This window comes from Alternaria infectoria (assembly GCF_024043175.1).
Source record: "Alternaria infectoria strain BMP 0036 chromosome Unknown scaffold_1, whole genome shotgun sequence".
Lineage (NCBI taxonomy): Eukaryota > Fungi > Ascomycota > Dothideomycetes > Pleosporales > Pleosporaceae > Alternaria > Alternaria infectoria.
Genome location: NW_026250690.1, coordinates 1,241,019 through 1,260,650, shown reverse-complemented (window position 1 = coordinate 1,260,650; position 19,632 = coordinate 1,241,019). Strand labels below are relative to the sequence as shown.

Genomic DNA, 19,632 nt, shown 5'->3' with positions numbered 1-19,632 from the left:
CGGAAGAAGTGGACAGAGTAATGTGATATACCCTTTTCGTTCGATTGGAATGTGTTGTTTCTGCAATTTGTGTGCTGTATTGGGATTGTGAATGAGGTTGGTGGCCGATGTGAATCACGAATATGTAATGTGGAAAGTGTGGGGAGAGAATGTCTTTGATTATCGTGACTTCCGTGTCATCATGTATTGCTTTGAGTGTTGCTACATACAAGGTCATTAACCTTCATTCGTTCGGAGACCTCCATCATCGTTCCATCCATCACTGGTATACCCTTTCCAAAGTCTGTACATCCATAACATCAATCTCTCGTCGCGCTCGCTGTACAAAGCTGAAACCCAGAGGTTCAAAGAAAGATCAAGTCGCTCTATCAAGAAAAAGCCCAAATAACGCCAAGAAGGGGGTATGCAATGCCGAATCATACTACTGAAGAGAAAGGAGCGAACGGACGAGTTTAGTCGCTGTCGCTCAAACTGTCCCTTCGTCCAACGGCGCGGACACCACCACGACGGTAGCCGTCCATGACATCTCTGCCGCCCCTCTCCCTCCTCGCGTTAGTCGGGACACCAACTTGAGACACGCTCTCCATCGGGTGCACACTACCCGCCTGGCTAAGGCCGGGAATGTGGCACGGGTAGCTCATGTGGCCCTGAGAATCACCGTTGGTAGTGGTGAAGATGTCAGATGCAGGGGGAGCAGGACGCGAAGTGCGGTGTTGCTTGCGAGGCGACTCGGAGGTAGGACGCGAACGCGAGCCTGAGGGGCGGGGACGAGACTCAGAGGTTGGGCGGCCGGAGCGCGAGGTGCGGTCGTGGGAGGGGCGGTCTTGAGATGGGCGGGCTGAGCGGGAGCGGGGCGCGTGCTTGTTGGGGTCCGAGTAGAGGGACTTGTCGGCGTTGGGACGGTAGTCGGAGTAGTAGCTTGACTCGGTGACTTCGGAGGGGGCGCTGCGCTCGGTCTTGGGGGCGGCCTTGGGAGGAGGCGGTTTGGCGAAGTCAGAGGTAGAGACGCCGGTGTAGACGGTTGCGGTGTCGTCGTCGCCGGTGGTGAAAGAGTACGCTGCGGAAGGAGGGGCACGGCGAGGTCCAGATGGGGCCTTGCTCCTTGTGGGAGCGCGTGTTGGTGTGCCGGCTTCAGATGGGGCGGTGTACTCAGTGTAGGCGCGGGTGTAGTCACTCTCGGGGGAGCGGTACTCGATCATGGGGCGGGTAACTTCAGCCATTTCGGGAGCCTCAGAGGGTGTGCCGTGCTTCTTGGACTTCTTCTGCTCTTCCTTTGCGCGCTTGGCCTCTGCCTTTTGTTCTTCCTTGCGGGCTTTGGCTTCAGCGGCTTCCTTCTTGGCAGCTTCCTTTTCGGCGGCTTTGGCCTTGCGCATGCGTTCCCTTGCGCGCATCTCCTTGGCTTTGGCTTCCTTCTTGGGGTCTTTGACTTCCTTGGCGTCCTTCTTCACAAGCGGTGCGTTACTAGAGACCTGGGAGCCGCCGACTTCAGAGGGTTGAGAGCCGGAGTAGTCGGTGTACATGCCATCGCCAACGCGGTTGAGGCCACCGACACGGGCAGCCTTCTCCTCGCGGTATTTGCGGAGCTCAGGGTCTTTGTAGTCGTTGGTGTGGTCGCGGCGGTGCTTCTTATGCCTTCGTCCGTCTCCACCTCGAAGGCCACCCTCGCCCCTCTCGGCGTCGCGGTATTCGTTGGGGTCGACACTAGTACCAGACTCGTCCGTGTAGTTGAGCTCACTCTGTTCGCCGAAGTAGCTGCCGCCGTGTACGACACTGCCGCCGCCGAGCTTGGTGCTCTTGGTTGCGTTGGAGAGAGTCTTGCCGTCGGGTCCCTTGCGTCTCAGCACAGTTGATTTGTAGTCCTCCCAGTCGTTGTCGCGCCACTTGAAGCCACCGTTCTTGGCCCAGAAGAAGAACCAGATGGCTCCAAGGGCGAGACCGACACCAATGAGAGCAAAGAGAGCCTGGAAGCCGGGTCCAGAAAGGTCGTTGGGTGGGCGTGCGCCTGCTGAGGCGAGGTTCTTGTATGGCTCAGGTTGGTCACGCTTGACCATTGACTTGGCCAGCTGCAGAGCATTCACTGCCATGGGCGAGAGTGCCCGCTCGTCGGCGGCAATGTCGGGATGGGGCGCCATGGTAGGCGAGAGGGTGGTGTTGGTGTTTTCGCAGGTGCAGGTCGATTATAGCGAGTCGAACAGCGAATGCAACTGGCAGAAAGTAGTCAGAGAGTATTCTGTAGTGTTGGTAGCAATGTGTGGTGTGGGGTTTGGAGCGTGGAAGCGTGGCTCCCGTTAACTTTTGGTCTGAAGCGTGTTGGGTGCGGGTGGCTGGTGGGCAAATGCAGGAGGTTAGGACGAGGTTGGGGACGCGAGCCGACGTCACCCAAACAAAGTCGTTGATGCAGCAACAGCACGGCCGCCAACTTCAATCAACTTGACCGCCACGCGGCGTCCCGCGATTGATTGGAAGTCTGTCTAGGCCAGACGGTACAGCACACCATCTCAACAATTGTCCTCTTTTTCTTTACCGCTTTTTGACGCGACGCGTAGAAATGGACTCGGCGGTGAGGCCATGCGCGCCAACGATCGCCTTCGCGAAGAGCCCCATAAAGGGCTTGCAGCGCCCTGCATCAGGCCTTTGCGGGAAGTCCACATCCCCGGACTAGTCTCATGTCTTGCGCAACCGTAGTAACCGTCGTAAGCTCAGCAAAAAAACTAGCGCGTTCGTCCCTTCTCTTGTACCTGCATCCGAAGCATACTCGTAAGAACAGCCTTGGCAACCCGTGAACGCCATGCGCTCAACCTCAATGGATGCGACTGCATCACTGACAGCTGACAATGAATACACCGTGTTCTTCCATCCTTCTCCCGATGATCAAAATTCTCGACCCAAATGGTGGACCCTGACTTTTGACATGTCGCCCGTCGTAGGGCGTGAAGCTAGTCACCAAAGAATTTCCTCTACCACAATTTTCAACGAACCTGCTAGAAATGTATGAGCATGATGGTCCTCTTTAAGTGCTTCTGTCTTCTCTAAAACTCGAACAATCATACATTGATATCCTGTTGAAAAGGTTGGAAGATGGCAACACAGACACAAACAGCGACTTCGGTCTTTGAACTTCAGCCAACACCCAAGGCCACAACCGTAAAACCTATCTATCATCCACCACGGCCATCGCAAGAAATCTCGAATTATGGTCACCGCATATCCGACACCGAATCTTCCACCACGTCATCTGTCACAAAACCGTCTACTCTCCGCACTTTCCTCACAATCTTCACCCCCTCCTTCGTCGGCTTCATAGCCAGCTTCACCAACGGCATCATCACAGTCGGCCTCCCCTCAATCGCACGTTCCATCGCCCTCGAACGCTCTCTTTACCTATGGCCTTCCTCCGTCTATGGTCTCACATCCGGCGCCGCACTTCTCATCGCTGGTTCTGTCGCAGACATCGTCGGTGCTAGGTCCGTGGAGCTCACTGGCATCACCTTCCTCGGTGTCTTCACGCTAGCATGCGGATTTGCGCAGACTGGGGGGCAGCTCGTAGCTTTCCGGGCTCTTCAAGGTGTGGCACTTGCATTGCATTTGCCTGCTTCTGTTGCCATCATTACTGGTGCTGTGCCGTCTGGAAGAGCGAGGAATCTTGGGTTTGCGTGTTTGGGGTTCAGTCAGCCGCTTGGGTTTGCTGTTGGGTTGGTCTTGAGTGGCGTTATGATTGAAAGAGCGGGATGGCGGTTGGGGTTCTACGTGACTGGAGGGTGTACGTTGGCGGTCGCTGTGGTTGCGGTCTGGACGCTTCCTAAATTGCCTTCCCAGAACCAGGATGGTGTGGTTGCGCTTTGGAAGAAGGTTGGGAGGGAGATTGATTGGGTTGGTGGTATGATATCTAGTGGTGGGCTGGCTATCCTAGCATACGTGCTCGCGTATGTATTTTTCCTTTATCGTCTGAATCCGATAGAGCTGACAGCGTGTAGTATCATCAGCGCCGACCTGAAAAGCATTCGCTCAGCCGAGACAGCCTCGCTTCTCACTATCAGTATCATCCTTCTCTGCGCCTTTCCAGCCTGGATGCACTACCGCGAGCGACGTGGAAAAACAGCCCTCGTACCGAACAAGTTGTGGAACAGTCTCCCCTTTACCAGCACATGCATCATGGTCGCACTCTCTTACGGCGTCATGAACTCTATTGAGCTGTTCTCCAGTCTATAGTATGTATCCTCCAGCATCCTGTTGCGTAATATGGCAAAGGTCCATGGCTAACACTAAGTCCAGTTTCCAAGAAGTCCAGCACGCCTCCATGCTAGCAACATCCCTATACCTCCTCCCCAACCTCCTAGCCGGCGTCCTAATCCAAATATCCGTCGGTCTGTTCGTCCACTGCGTCCCTGCCCGCTGGCTCGTCGCCGGCTCCGCCTTGATCTGCGCCATCTCGCCCCTCCTAATGGCCGTCGTGCCACCAACGTGGAGCTACTGGAAACTCGCTTTCTGGGCGCAGATGTTCGCGCCGTTTAGCGCAGACGTCTTGTTCACCGTCGGCCTCATCATTGTGAGTGACAACTTCCCGGAGAAGACGCAGGCGCTGGCTGGTGCTGTGTTCAATACTGTTGCGCAATTCGGTATGAGCTTGGGTATGGGTAGTTGCCAGGTTGTTGCGTTGGGAGTGCAGGTTAAGAGCGGGAGTACGGGTACTGGTGGCCATGGTGATGGTGATGATGGCGGGGCGTTTGAGGACCAGGATGATATCGCTGTGTTGAAGGGGTATAGGGCGAGCTATTGGCTTATGTTCGGGTACATGGTCGTTTGTATGATGATCGCTGTCGTGGGGCTGAGAAAGGCGGGTAAGGTCGGACTGAAGAGAGAGTAAAGGGTCGACTATACGGGAATGCTGTCGGAAAGCACCAATGCGGTTTTCGTAGCCGCTTGAGGTCCGAAAAAAGGTCAAATAGACCATATCAGACCTGACCTAGAGAACCCGGTTGAAAAATATGAATAGCAGCGTCGGGCTCCACGCCATGAAGTATACCAAGTAGTACACTAGCCACCATGCGACAAAGTGTTTTAAGTTCGCCATTATCCCACCTTGCCTTTCTCCCACTATCAAATTGACCAAGCGCTCTTGGCAGTATACGGTCCACAAGCACAGTGGTACCAGCATATAGAAGGTGTGGAATAACTTGACGCTGGGCTCTTGTGAAGGTGTCGGCCATATCATCATCTGTACGTAGGTCGGTAACGCGCACGCAGCGTTTATAAGCAGCGATGACATGGCGAAGATGTGGGAATATGTGTTGAAGGAGTCCGAGGAAGATGAAAAGAGGGTTGTGTGGAAGAAATGCGACGAAGAGTGACAATTAGCCAAGATACCTAGGTAATGTTCAGTTTTTGCGGTGGCTCCAGGGCTCTACCAAGATTTGCGTGTACCTTACCTAGGTATGTTGCCGACATCCATTCTTTAGCGAATCTTGAAACAATTACAACGAAGGCCATAGCGATTCGTTCAGGATGGCACGCTCTTGTTTGGTCTACCCGCTAAAGTTTGAAGGAGCGAATAGAGTACCTAGGATGCGCGTCTTACTGTTGCACCTCCACGAGGTTCTCTACATGGAAAATCTCATTGTTCGTGCGATTGCGTGACCGCAGATTCGTGAATTGGCAAAGTAAATTTGGCTGTCTTTCTGGGTTTGAACCACCTGCATGTATGAAGCGATGTGCCAGACAGAAACACGAGCGATCATTGCGCTCCATGGCGTTGCCACCTCATACAAGAAAAAGATGAACAGGTCTACAGACTACATCAAGATAGAAGCTTTCAAAGTAGATGACTTAACGTTAACGTAGGCTCTAGGGTGTTCAGTTTGTTCCCAGCTTGGCGTGCTGCCATGATCGCCGCCAAGACAACACGTGCACCCCCGCCCCGCCACAGCGAACCTCGGAACGCTTCACTGTTCCTGCACAACCTTTCCATCTCGTTACACATGACTTAATGGCTCAATACACAACCACGATTTGGAGTCGATCATACAGTCCACCAGATGACCACTCACACTCTACAACAAACACACCGCGTTCAGTAGTAATAGCGCCTCCGCAGCCCACCTGCCCGACTGGCATTAATCTCCCACGGAGCAAAGGCTCGCCCAGGAAGCTGTTTCCATTGCGATGGTAATTAATATCCCAAGGCCACGATAAGCTCGAAGGCGACCCAAGCATCATGCGCCTAGACGGATCAGCAGGGGACCAAACCGCCATAGCCAGCGAACTGCCTAAACCAGTAGGCACGTAAACGCCAAGGTTCGCCGTCAACGAATGGTCGCGCATTGGTGTTTTTGTGATCGTCTCTATCTCGAATTTAGCAGCACCCGATTCCAGGATCTTCTTGTGGTCGCGCTCGTTATGTGGTGATTCGATTGCGATTACTTTGTTCTTTGGTTGGTTGAGTACATGATGACGCTGATTTGTCGGCCCCATCCAAATCAGAGACCAAACAAACAATGATCTGGGGGTCTACATTACCCTACGGATCTCCCAAACTTTCGTTTTCATACTAATGTAGTCTGCAGCCACCTGTTTCGTTCCTTCCGTTCATGGTGCTAGCGACCGGGTCGGCGCGAATCTGGGGATCTTTGACGACCTTCCGCATCTGCATTGGAGGAGCCGGGGCTAACCTTTTAGTGCCGGTATAGAGCAGGGCTTCGCGATATTATCTGGTCTACGACTAGATATATAGGTAGCATAGTCGGTGCTTTCAACTGAAGTCTTCCCTCACGCTTCTCCTTCATCCTTACATACCATGAAGCTCCTCAGCATCGCCCTTGCCTCTTTAGGCCTAGCGTCTGCTGCCACAGTCAACACGAAGAAGATCAACTACGATGACTGGAAGGTGTACCGCGTCAATGTCGGTGCCAACGCTGCCAAAATCGACGATGTCATGAGCAAGCTTTCACTTGACTTGTGGAAGGGCAAGCCGACATCTAGTGATGTGGTCGACGTTATGGTGCCACCTTCGGCAGTCAAGGACTTCGAGGCGACTACGAAGGATATAGAGGGTAAAGTAGCCGCCACGAGTACTTTTGAGAATATTTAACTAACTTTTTGACAGTATGTGGCCTCGTAGCTACGATCGTTTCTTGACACTAACAACTGGATAGACCAAGGTCATGCACGACAATCTTGGCCGTTCGATCGCAGACGAGCAGACTGTCAGCATATATGCCGGTACGTTGGATATATTTCATGCAAGGAAAAACAAGCCAGGAGTCTACATTGTCTTGCGATTTCGCAGAGTTCAAGATCTAGCGGCAACGTAGGCTCCAGGGGAGATCTAAAACATGTGCTAACGATGATCAGCCGGTGCAGCACCAAGTGCCTCCTGGTTCAACGCGTACCACTCGATTGCCGATCATATGCAATGGATCACGGACCTTGCCGCGGCGTATCCAAAGAACGCTGAAGTAGTCTCTGCTGGCAAATCGGTTGAAGGCCGCGACATCAAGGGTATCCACATCTGGGGCAGCGGCGGCAAAGGATCCAAGAGAGCTGTAGTCTGGCACGGAACTGTGCACGCACGAGAATGGATCACAACAATGGTCGTTGAGTACGCTGCGTACCAGCTCCTCACATCCACCGACTCCACCACGGCTGGATTCAAGAACTCGTACGATTTTTACATCTTCCCCATCGTGAACCCAGATGGCTTCGCCTACACCCAGTCAGCCGACCGTCTGTGGCGCAAGAACCGTCAGACCACTCCCTCCGCGTCTTGCGTAGGCCGCGACATCAACCGCAACTGGCCATCCCACTGGGACCTACCCCAAGGCGCATCGACCTCCCCCTGCGCACAAGATTACAAGGGCCCCTCTGCAGGCGACGGTGTAGAGACTAAGCTGCTCAAGGCCCAACTCGACAGCCTAGCCGCCGGCCGCGGAATCGCGCTGTACATGGATATCCACGCCTACAGCCAGCTCTGGATGTACCCATACGGATACACATGCTCTGGTGTCGTCCCCAACTCCTCGAAGTATGCTTCCCTTACCAAGGGCGCCATTGCCGCTGTCAAGGCTGTGCACGGAACTACGTTCACGGGAGGCCCTATTTGCAACACTATCTACCAGGTCAGCGGCGACTCTGTGGACTATGCTTTCGAGGTTGCTAAGGCAAACTACTCCATGACGGTTGAGTTGAGGGATACCGGCAACTACGGATTCGTCTTGCCAGCTGCGCAGATCTTGCCAAGTGGTGAAGAGATGTGGGCTGGTCTGAGGTACCTGTTGGCAAACATGTAAACTGTGGGTTGTACGCAATGAGTAGGTGTTGGCGGCGTTTGAAGAGTGGTGGGATGTAGCAATACCTTGAGATGGTGATGATAGTATGCTTCCATTCCTGTTGATAGTAGAGTCACAACAATACAAAAAGTGATAAAGAACTCATCCGTCCCATCTGCATGTACACTGCCCATGTTTATGACTCCCATAGCTCATAGCACTACCCTGCTCTCCCATCTCAGCGACGACACAGCCAAGCCTTCTCCTAGCTAGCCTTAGGCTGCACGAAGCCACGAACAAGTAGCCAGCTTCCCATCATGACAACGCTCAGAAGACCGACAACGCATAGCAGTTTTCCAGAACCCGTTCTTGCAGTTGAAGAGCACGCCTCCCATCCCGTTGTTCTCCCGCAACATACACTTTGGCACGCCTTCCTCGCATCGGCGGTGCAGGGTGTTGTCGCGAGAAGAAAGCGTAGCGTCGATGCACTGAGGTGTTGGCTTATCGGTGCAGCGACATGTATCGCGCGCCTCCCAGTTTCCATGCTCGCAAATGTTTATGCCGTCGTAGCCGCTATGGAGGGTAGTGAGGCATTGTAGTTCGCCTTCTGTGCACTGTGCGGGCGAGGAGACGCAGGCGCCGTTGTTGTGATGGGTGCAGTCCGAGAGTACGCCGCGTGGTACGGCGGAGCTGAGGGCGGTTGCGGTAAGGCTTGTGAGGAAGGTGATGATACTGGAGCACTTCATTGTGGAGATCTAGAGATAGCAGATCGGTGGTGTAGAACCTTGGGAGTTTAGTATGGAGAGTTGATAATATTACGTAGAGGGTTGAGGCAGAATTGGAGGGGAAAGAGCGTTACTTTCTTTTGGCAGGTGTGGCGGTAGGTGAGGGAGTGAGAGCCTTTAGGCATTTCATCATGTTGCCTACGTTACTTGCATAGCTCAATGAAGGGTCTGTGAGATGCAGCCAACCCATATGGACTATGGCTAAGGGTAATTCGAGGACGATTCTAACACAGAATCTTTCGTACTGACCAAAGTAGCCAATCGGCGATAATAACAGACCCTTGGGGAACTATTCCCCCGGATAGTGTGTGCACCCATGTCGTGACATGCGGGTAATCGCAGATGACAAAATTGAACGTCTGATCGCATCCAGACTAGCCTATGTAACTGTAGACTACAAGAAAAGAACGCTCAATTGCACAGCTAACATGAAAGTCCCAGCTACCAGTTATGCGCGTGATATGGAGGGTGCTTTATCGCAGAAAGAGGGAGCAGAATAGTGACTTTTCGAGTAAAAGACAGCAAGCAATCCACCAGATAGACATGACAACACACGACTATGATGCTACCCCACGATGTACCAACACTAGCTGGGGATGTGATGTGCTGCAAGTTCAGGGAGGCTTGTCTGGTAGTATCGTAGATGTACATGCGCGCAACTTGCGCTTCACCCAGGCAACCTGTTGGTGGTCATAGCGCCACACTCGTTGCGTTTGCAAACAGACTCACTCACCGTGAAATTTCGCACCCGCTTCTCCACCGCAAACGCGGACGCGAGATAGCGTTGTTGAATTTGCATCAACAACAGCCGCTGGACTTCTCCAGCTGATCAATCCTCTCTTACCTAGCACAACGCCAATGTACGTATGCCTTCTTTCCAGATCACAAGAAACATACTCACACACTGATAGACTCAACCAGATGGACGCCGTCGATACCATCCTCAAGATTCTGCGGAGCGCTGACGGGGAGCTTGATCTGCCGCCGGACTTGGTTGTCAATGCAGTCAGCTCCATGAGTGAGAACATATACACATATTGGGGGCAACTCAATCAAATCTTGGGGCGACATGAAGAAACCATCCGAGCTCGATGGAAGAAGAAGTCGCAGGCAAAGCGTCGGGAGCTACTTTGTGTAGTGCAGCCTGATATTCCTCACCGGCACCGACCAGATTGCGAAGAGCCTCCTCATTACTGCGCTGACTGCGCATGCAAAGAAGCCGATAAGCCGATACCTGGAAGAGACCTCTGGCCCTACATCAACCTAGAGGATCTGTCAGATGCGAAGTCACTGCTCGTCTTTGTGAACGCGCGCGGCCGCAATTATCCTGGAACTTTTGCTCCATCCGAACCTAATTTCTCCGCGCTGGGCATACGCCCTACAACTGGGGACCGGTACGCACACGTCACAATTCTTATTGGGGATCAGTGTGAAGATGATGGAGAGATAGAAGAGTGGGAGTATGGCCGTGTTGTCGGCTTTGAAGGCGGCCCGCAACTCAAGAGCGAGGATGACGAGGAAAAGCAAGTTGAATACGAGATGGGATTAGGTTTACAGATTCTTCGCATCCAAGAGGGCATCTTGAGGTTTCTTGTCCGCTGCTGCGAGAATATCATGCACGAGATTACACCAGATTCTCTATGCAGCGATATCTTCCCCATCAAGCCTATGCCACCGAGCTTATCCGGCCAAGAAGAGATGATTAGCAGCTTCGCCGATGCATCCCGCAAGGCACCGTATACTGCGAGAGGATCACCGGACTTCGCACGAATTCGATATCTAGTTTCGACAGTGCTAGAGAATGCCAAAGACCACGCTTGGGCTTTACGGGAGGATCCTGCGTACTTCGCGGAGTATGTCCAGGCTTATGCGGACCATCGCCACGAGAACGTCCTGAATGAAATTGGGCAGCCATGCTCGATGCTGGGTAGCAGAAAATTCTACACCTGTGTCCTTCGTGAAATATTGGTAAAGGCATACACCGGTCTCATCTTCTGGGATCGGATACATCAAGAGATCAGCAAGCTGGAAGCTCTTGATGAATGTGTTGTCAAAGGGTCAACGACACCGGAACTGATTAAGCGGTATTGGGACTCAGTGGGGGTTGTGTACTACATGTTGCGTACAAGAAAGGATCAAGCAAAGGCACATCTGTGGAGCATATGCCTTGGCGCACCTCAATTACGCCATCTTCGAGTCAGCGTGCCCAAACCTGGACAGTCTACCTATTCCGTTCGCACCATCGAGAACGACGATGAAATCGGAAGCCGTGTACAATTACTACTGAGATTTCTGTCCGTTGAGTACGAGCAAGCCGACAAACTCCATTTCGTTTTGGACTTTCTCGAGACATACTGTCAACGCGAACCATCAGCAAGGCAAAAGCTTTCGCCTATGATAGAAGACACTCTCAACGTGCTATCCATCAGTGTCGAATGCCTTCATCAGTTGCGAACTTCTTTCTGCTATGACTTCTTGGGAAGCATGTTCAACTTTCTGGACAAGAATCCGCCGTTGCCTGGGATGGTGCAAGACTTCTTGATGGACTTCTTGAAGGGTCTCGAAGACTGGGGTGCAACGATGCTGAGTTGTTGCGAAGGGATTATCGCGCCTAATCTCGGAGATCCGACGGACGGAAAATTCAACTACCCTAGTGAAGATGCCCACTCCAAACAAACCGTTGATGCACGTCGCAAAGCTGAACGCAATCTAGACAGGTTTTGGAGGTACGTAGATAACTCGTTTCGCAAGCTGACGGGCTGCTCGCAGCATGACACCATACGTCGGCTTTTCGAAGAGGGCGGCCCAATGCGCAGAACAGCTCCGTGGCACGACCCCGAAGATCTTAGCACAACTTCGATACCCGTCATATATGAGTACGTTCCTGTATTTGAGGCATTCCACGATTCAACCCAAGAGATCACTGGTAACTTCATTCGACTCGCGTTGACTAGTAAGTCTAAATCGAAGACGCATGGCGCGATGGCACTCATGATCAGCGATGTCGACCAATACCCAAAGAATCAACCGACACTTGAGTCGAAACCGTTATACCACGTTGGGAAGGACGCCTACGCTGTTATCAAGGCGTTGTTTTACATGCCGAACGACAAGGAAACTCCGGGCAAACTACGCTGGGACCAGGTTGTGGCTGCACTCACCAAGCTGGGATTTGCTGTTGAGAAGCTACATGGATCAGCATGGCAGTTCACACCAAAGAAGCTGGACTTGCCACGCGGTATCCAGTTCCACGAGCCACACCCCGGCGGCGAGGTACCGTTAACGTTGGCCAGACAGTATGGTCGTCGACTAGCTCGTGCGTACGGCTGGGAGGGAAGGATGTTCAAACAGAAGTGAGAGGGTATGCGGCGAAGTGGCAATGGCGGAGGCAGCGAATCTCGGTATTTGAAGGGACTGGTGCTATGAAGGAGTGGCTGGTATTTCTTCTGAGTTAACGCAACGGTTGCACACGTACGCGTTTTTCGACTCCCAGAGTTTGAGCTTTCTGGCGCTATGACTGAGTGGTAGATAGACGGTGCTGAGTACCTCGACTGCTGGGATCTGGTCATGTCAGTGCTATACACAGGTAGTCAGACTCCTAATAAAAGACGTGGGTCGCTCCATTGTGGTTTCTCATGATCGTGTTTGTGCGGCAACATCAGGGACTGATTCTTATTAACGCGTAGAATTAAACTCATTACTAATTATTTCCGAACTTGCCGGGGGAGGTCTTCTTGTCGGTGTGACTGGGGTTGGGGGCGCAGAAGACGCGAAATTGGGTGTGAGGTTTGCGAAAGCGGATGATGACGCGCCAATGGCTTGGCAGGCGCCTTCGGAGGCAGGAACATCCCACGCTCTCGCATACTCGTTTTTCACGAAGGAACGAACTCACTCGCGGAACAAAACATTCAGGATCAGAGTACAAAGAACAAGGTCGTGCATAGAAAGGGTATATTGTTGCTGCAGTGATGTTTCCACTACAGCTTCTAGGTAAGAAGATCTAGTAATTGAGGGGGTACTGTGAGAATTGGAACCTTCATCAATCGTCTAACCCAAGCGAATCCATCACGCCGAACTTTCGTCACATGAAATCATCCGTCGTAATAATCAGAGGTGCTCACCGCAGGGCGCAGGGCCTATTGGCTAGATGCGCCGTCGGCGGTCTGCTTTTGAGCATCGACAGCAGCAGCAGGGTCTGACTCCTTGTCCTTGTTGCCGGTTTCCTGACGAATCGGTAGCTCTGAGCTCGTCTCACCAGCAGTCTTTGTAGCGTCATCAACTCCCGCGACCGGAGCGTTAGCGAAGTGTACTTTGCGGTCTGGTGTCTCCGAGATCCTTCTAAGTTCTGTGACAAACGACTCGCCCCACCATGCGCTATGTGAAGTCAGAACGTGTCGGTCGAGATGTGATCGTGGGTACTTACCTAGTGTATTTCCGGACGTATTTGGACAGCTTCTGGTAGTTTAGACTGCGTTGCTCATCGCCCATGGTGACTGCGTCATGGATAGCATCCGCCAACTCCTCGGTGTTCCATGGGTTGACGATAAGACTGCCGTTCAAGCTCTGTGCAGCACCAGTGAACTCGGACAAGATCATGACACCGTGTCGCTTCTCCTGTGTCGCGATGTACTCGTAAGACACCAGGTTCATACCGTCGCGTGTCGAAGACACGAGACAGACATCTGAGACAGCATAGAGCGCAATAAGCTCGTCGAAAGAGACCGACTTGTGCATGAAGTGGATGGGCATGAACTCGATAGTGCCGAACTTGCCGTTGATGCGACCAACAAGCTCATTGACGACTGCGCGGAGGTTCTGGTACTCCTCGACGTCTTGCCGAGAAGGAACGGCGACTTGTACAAGAACGACCTTGCCAATCCATTCGGGATGCTCTGTGAGGAACACCTCAAGAGCGTGCAGCTTCTGTGGTACACCCTTGATGTAGTCGAGGCGATCAACACCAACGATGAGCTTCACACCCTGGAACTTCTTCTCGAGGGCTGCTATCCGCTCTTGTACCTTGGGCTTCTGGAGACCCTCGTCGAACTTCTCGGGATCGATACCGATGGGGAAAGCGCCGACGGTAACGACCTTGCCCTTGAACTCGACTCCGTTTGGTGTTGTGGCAAGTCCCCTGGTCCGAGTTAGTAAGTGCGAAGTCTGCCCTTAGGTTGACACCTACAGAATGCGCGAGCAACTGCTCAGGAAATGACGAGCATAGTCATATGTGTGGAAGCCAATGAGGTCGCAGTGGAGAACGCCGAGCAGGATCTCATTGCGGACGGGGAGGATTCGGTAGATCTCGGAACTGGGGAAAGGTGTGTGCAGGAAGAAGCCAATCTTGACATTCTTCTTGGTGTTGCCGAGCTCTTCGCGCAACATGGCGGGCATGAGCATCAGGTGGTAGTCGTGCACCCAGACCATGTCGTTGTCTTGTACGTCCTTTGCGACGGCCTTTGCGAACAGGCGGTTGGCCTCGGTGTAGGCGTCCCAAGCGGACTCGTCGAAGGTAATCTCACCGGGGTGGTAGTGGAAGAGCGGCCACATGATCTCGTCTACAATTGTTAGTGCTGGCAGCGATATGGTTCTACATAGGTAATCTCACTTGAGAATCCGTTGTAATGCCTGTCTGCGAGCTCATCGTCGAGCATGACAGGTACCGCGTTGTACTTCTCCTTGAGCTGGTCGTTCAAGGTCTTTGTCTCGTCCTCGGGGACTTCAAGTCCGGGCCAGCCATACCACTGGAAGGTGGTGGTCTTGGAGAGTCCGCTCAAACCGCTGACCAGTCCTCCCGAGGACATGGACATGTCGTACTTGCCCTCATCGGAGCGCTTGATGGTGATGGGCAGTCGATTCGACACGAGCAGCAGACGTCCCTCCGACGACTCGGGCTGCTTGAGGGTTGTAGGCGCGTTAGACATCTTGGCGGTGGATGTGTTGGATAGTGGGGGTTGTAAGGTGGTTGAGTCGCGACACTCCTGACAGGAAATTTATCTGCGGCGTAGGGTGTTGGGCGAGGTCAGCATTCACCTCCGCAACGTGGCTGGGGCCGGTGAGCAGGCGGTGTGGGTAGGTTTCCTTTGGCGCGAGGGGGGAGGGATCAGTTATTTTAATTGTGGTGCTGGCGTGACGAAAGAATGATAATAGATCAAGGCCCGCTCGAAGGTGGAGGCGGCTTCTCGCAGGTTCCGAGCTCAAGCGGCCAGAGTTGGCAGACGGCAGGGCGCAGTTACAACCCGGGCAGATGCTAAAGTTGAAGATGACTGGTGCTAGGGGCGGTCGGGACTGGCGGCATGCAGCTCGGTCGCTGACAGGTGTAGGCCGCGTTGGAAAACACTGAATGAAGCTGGCGGTGTCTGTGTGAAACTTGGGAATAAATGTGACGTCGGTCGTGGAGCTGCCCAACCCAGCGGACGCGGGGCGCTCACAGACCAACTCGACGTCAAAGGGCGGCGCCCAGCATCAGCTATGGGCATCTGCACTGGCAATACCATGCGATTCATGCAATCAGCACGAAGGAATGGGATTCAACTGATACATCGCCGTGGCTCGACACGACAAATCCCCCGCAGGCCCTGATGCCACTTGACGCCATTGGGTCTCTCCGCGGAGTCACGTGTACGCTACCGGCGGCGTGCCTGCCCTAACCGCCGCGTCTATCGCGTACGGCCGTCGATCATCAACACCATCTACGAACGCGCTGCGCATCATGTCGGATTCCGAAGCAGACCGGCCCTCTGAAGCGACCATTTCGAACAAACTGCGCGACATTGTCATCGCGATCCACAAGTCTGGAAAAAGCGATGATCTGACTGTGAAGCGCGTTCGGGCGCGCGCAGAGAAAGAACTAGCCCTAGACGAGGGCTTCTTCAAGACAGACTCGACATGGAAAGAGAAATCGCAGAAAGTCATTGTAGACGCAGTGGTATGAAGCCCGACTTCCAATTTCTGACTACGTACTAATAATATGTAGGAGAAGTTCTGCTCCGATGAGCCCACACCACAGCCTACTCCCAAAAAAGCCGCCCCCAAACCCAAAGCGAAGCCTGCCGAAAAGAAGACCAAAGCTGCCACCGACAATGCCCGCGGCGTCAAGCGCAAGGCTGCGGCACCTGCCAAGAAACCCAAGAAACGCGCGAAGACTGAGTCCGAAGAATCTGAAGCTGAGCTCTCAGAACCACCCGCCGAAATATCCGACGCAGAGAGTGAGCCACCCAAGAAATTAGTCCGGCGGGGGAAGAAGACTGTGGCAGAAGACTCGGACGAGGAGGATTCGCCGAAGCCGACGTCCAGACCCAGCGCCGCGGTCGACGATGAGAGCGACGTCGAACCCGAGCCAGCGAAGAAGGCAAACACAAAAGGCGACGTATCTGACAGTGATCTGTCCAGCGTCATAGACGAAGAGCCCAAGAAGAAGAAGAAAGCCCCTGCAGCGAACGGCAAGAAAGAAAAGGCCCCAGCGAAACCGAAAGCCGCGCCCAAAGCGAAGACCGAGGATGATCCCGACACCGCAGAAGTCAAGCGACTCCAAGGCTGGCTCGTGAAGTGCGGCATCCGAAAAGTCTGGTCCCGCGACCCCGAGCTCTCCCAGTGCAACACATCGAAGGACAAGATCCGCGTGCTCAAGGGCTGGCTGAAGGATGTGGGCATGGATGGCAAATACTCGGTTGAGAAGGCAGCCAAGATCAAGGAGCAGAGGGAGTTTGCGAAAGACCTCGAGGCAATCAAAGAGGGTGAAGCGGCGTGGGGAAAGGCCAGTGAAGTCACAGCTACGGGTCGGCCAAGCCGAAGGGCAGCAGCAAAACCTGTACCACAGCAGAAGGTCGTACTGGAAGACGATAGCGAAGAAGGGGGTGGCGGCGATGACAACGACGACGACGATGACGATGACGACGACGATGTCCAGGGCGAATCGGAAGACGAGGAGGATGACAAGAGCGGTGACAGCGGAGGTGACGACTCTGAATGAACTACGTTTGCAACGTTTATCGAGGTTCTCCGCGCTTGCGTACGTTTGTCATTCTAGAGTATACGACACCATACCTAATACATGCGCATGCTTTAGTTGGGGCGTAGTAGGTCGTTTGATACCCACAAAAGCTTTCTGTTCTTCTTGAATACGAATTCGTTAATTTTGTCAAAACTTCCGCGACTACATACTTGGAACCTCTGGCTGACCAAAGGAATGGAATAGTCGTTAAACTAGTCGTAACAAAACACACGATAACTGTCGACGGAACGCGACGCGCAAAAGCCTATACAACAACACTGATCCACGAGACCTCAAGCCGCTCGAATATCTCTCGTGCAGTTTCCTGAGATCTGGCCTTGTTCTCTCTCGTTCCCCTCTTCTCTCCCAGTCTCATCCACCTCATCAGCCCCCTCAGTCTCATACGCTGAAACTGTTCTTCCCATCACTTCCCCGATGAACGCGTTGCTCTCGTAGATGCCGCATCCGGAGGCGCCGGTGTGGTACTTGCACTGCGTGTCATAGCACGCGTCTGCATGCGGTGCTGTGGCGTCGTTGGCTGCGGCGGAAGGGGTGCAGGAGGCGACTGAGACGATGATGCCGAGTCCACATAAGACGATACAGAAGACAACGACGAACTATCTGGAGATGTAGGCGAAGATGGTAGAGGAGGTAGGTCCGCTAAAGGTGAGGCTGGTGCTGATGGGGAATTGCGCAACTTCTCTATTGGCGTTGCAGACCGAGAGGAGGAAGAGTCGGATGATAGACTGTTCCTACAGTTTCGCTTCATGGGAGGGTCAGGGTATTGTTCATCATCTTCCTGGTCACTGCTGAAGCCTTTGGTGTGTTCGCTTGCCTCGCTTGATAACGACTTGCGCTTACGAGACGATGGTGAGGAGGAACCACTTTTGGGTTGACTTGTTTCCGCATCTTCATTCTCGGATTTGTCCGGAAGAGCTGGAAGGGACGGTGAGGATGGAGAAGACGCACTAGATGAATGAGACTGGAATGAACACTCTGCGGCGGATACGGGTGGAGAGGAGGGTATGCATAGGTATGGCGATGGGTCTGAGGACGTGTCGTTGTTCTTGTCCTCAATAACTTTAGTTCTGGCCACTTCATCGTTCAAGAGTGTGTCGTCTTCATCATCTGAGTAATCGAAACCAAAGCCACCTGTTGGTTGATATGTCGTCTTCGTTGGCGCAGGCTGAAGCTCATCTGAAGGCTTTGCTGGTTGCTCATTCGTCTCCTTGACAGCAGTCTTGTCTTCAGCTTTGGTAACAGCGAAGATGATGTGCGACTTCCCGTCTCTCCAAACGAGCTCGTTACCCTGCTCATCTTCCACGTCTATACCCATAGCGTTCTCATCTTCTGGAAATGCGACATGTACAGCCTCGAAGTTACGGGACGGTTCGTCGTCCAGTAGACCCTTCAGTGACTCCGGATCGAACGCCAGATGACGTGTGTTCAGAACACCAAGCTCCTTCCGGGATGACTGCCTCTTAGAGCCTTCCTCCTGTTTCTCCGGAAAAGCTTGCGGCACGTCTTGATCCTCTTCAAGCTGCTGAATAGTGGCTTCGGGAATAGTAAAGTTGTTCTCGTGGAAATGGAAAGCGATCGGAGGGACTTCAAGATGCCTATCGGTAATCATACACTTGAGCATATCGCCAAAGAACTCCAATCCGGCTTCGCTACCGTTGAAGTGTTCTTCTGGTCGGGACGGCTCGTAGCTTAGCAGGCACTCGAGAACGATTTGGAAACACTCTAGTAACGTCGTTGCTTTCTTCGCCTTGTCGCGCAGGTACACGAATGTCTCTACGAACACCTTGTTTGGAGCGCGCTGTTGGATGTAACTGCCCATGACTGGAAAGAGTTCTGAGCAGTACTTGAAAGTAGTGAAGTGTTTTTCCACGTCTGGTGCGCACAGAAAGGCGCGAAGCTCGGGGTCTGTGATGTACGAGAGCGCAAGCGGATTTGATGGTAGAGCTTTGAGTTGTTGGACAACCTCCAGGCCAGCAGCATGCTTTGCATCTAGGTAGGTGGCTAAATCCTGCAGTTGCTCAGTCTCGTCTTCGTCGTACGAGCCTTGATCTTCTTCACTTGGGTGCGCATGAACTTGCACTATGTCATCCATCTCACCGCGCTCAATCGGTTTGGCAGCGCGTGCTTCGGCTCGGCAGTCATCGCAGTAATCAAAGAAAGTATTCTCGGCGGCAATCGGGGTTTCTGTGTCGTCAGTCGGGACACAGTTCGCAGGTGCACAGTCGACGCCTTGGACCAAATGTATTTCTTTCGCGTTAAAGCAAAGAGAGGTGTGCTCGGGCTTCGTTGAGAGCGCGGTGTGGGCGCACTCGCTGTATGTAATGCATGTGAAGCCGCACATCGTCGACAGGATCGGGTGGCTGACTTGAGGTTGTGTGTGAGATGGTCTGAGAATAGGCGTAAGATGATAGGCCTAATATAATAGGCCTAGGATGGTGTAGATTCAGGCGGCTGTAGTAGTGGAAGCTAGTGTGGTATAGTCGGACGGAAGAGGAGTGCAACCTATTCGTCTTGGCAGGATCGAAGAAACACGTTGGTGTAGTTCGAGATAATGAAGTACGTTGCTGCACCCTTT

At 53.2% G+C, this 19,632-nt stretch overlaps 7 protein-coding genes across 7 annotated transcripts; 4 read left to right on the top strand and 3 right to left on the bottom strand.

The window, feature by feature from the left end:
- Positions 1 to 452: 452 nt before the first annotated feature.
- On the bottom strand, positions 453 to 2,132 carry J4E92_000457 (uncharacterized protein; the record flags this gene model as incomplete). The annotated part of the gene is made up of 1 exon (XM_051491874.1): positions 453 to 2,132. One exon carries the CDS (start codon positions 2,130 to 2,132, stop codon positions 453 to 455), a length of 1,680 nt encoding a protein of 559 aa, XP_051357386.1.
- A 946-nt stretch (positions 2,133 to 3,078) lies between these two features.
- Positions 3,079 to 4,864, top strand: J4E92_000456 (uncharacterized protein; the record flags this gene model as incomplete). The annotated part of the gene is made up of 3 exons (XM_051491873.1): positions 3,079 to 3,923; positions 3,975 to 4,208; positions 4,273 to 4,864. The coding sequence occupies 3 exons, from the start codon at positions 3,079 to 3,081 to the stop codon at positions 4,862 to 4,864; spliced, it is 1,671 nt and encodes a 556-aa protein (XP_051357385.1).
- A 1,926-nt stretch (positions 4,865 to 6,790) lies between these two features.
- On the top strand, positions 6,791 to 8,282 carry J4E92_000455 (uncharacterized protein; the record flags this gene model as incomplete). The annotated part of the gene is made up of 3 exons (XM_051491872.1): positions 6,791 to 7,051; positions 7,149 to 7,215; positions 7,348 to 8,282. The coding sequence occupies 3 exons, from the start codon at positions 6,791 to 6,793 to the stop codon at positions 8,280 to 8,282; spliced, it is 1,263 nt and encodes a 420-aa protein (XP_051357384.1).
- Positions 8,283 to 9,904: 1,622 nt separating this feature from the next.
- On the top strand, positions 9,905 to 12,403 carry J4E92_000454 (uncharacterized protein; the record flags this gene model as incomplete). The annotated part of the gene is made up of 2 exons (XM_051491871.1): positions 9,905 to 9,910; positions 9,968 to 12,403. The coding sequence occupies 2 exons, from the start codon at positions 9,905 to 9,907 to the stop codon at positions 12,401 to 12,403; spliced, it is 2,442 nt and encodes an 813-aa protein (XP_051357383.1).
- A 779-nt stretch (positions 12,404 to 13,182) lies between these two features.
- Positions 13,183 to 14,967, bottom strand: J4E92_000453 (uncharacterized protein; the record flags this gene model as incomplete). The annotated part of the gene is made up of 4 exons (XM_051491870.1): positions 13,183 to 13,420; positions 13,470 to 14,180; positions 14,229 to 14,601; positions 14,652 to 14,967. 4 exons carry the CDS (start codon positions 14,965 to 14,967, stop codon positions 13,183 to 13,185), a joined length of 1,638 nt encoding a protein of 545 aa, XP_051357382.1.
- Positions 14,968 to 15,755: 788 nt separating this feature from the next.
- Positions 15,756 to 17,015, top strand: J4E92_000452 (uncharacterized protein; the record flags this gene model as incomplete). The annotated part of the gene is made up of 2 exons (XM_051491869.1): positions 15,756 to 15,971; positions 16,020 to 17,015. The coding sequence occupies 2 exons, from the start codon at positions 15,756 to 15,758 to the stop codon at positions 17,013 to 17,015; spliced, it is 1,212 nt and encodes a 403-aa protein (XP_051357381.1).
- Positions 17,016 to 17,460: 445 nt separating this feature from the next.
- On the bottom strand, positions 17,461 to 19,145 carry J4E92_000451 (uncharacterized protein; the record flags this gene model as incomplete). Its single annotated transcript, XM_051491868.1, has 2 exons — positions 17,461 to 19,114; positions 19,138 to 19,145. 2 exons carry the CDS (start codon positions 19,143 to 19,145, stop codon positions 17,461 to 17,463), a joined length of 1,662 nt encoding a protein of 553 aa, XP_051357380.1.
- Positions 19,146 to 19,632: the final 487 nt, after the last annotated feature.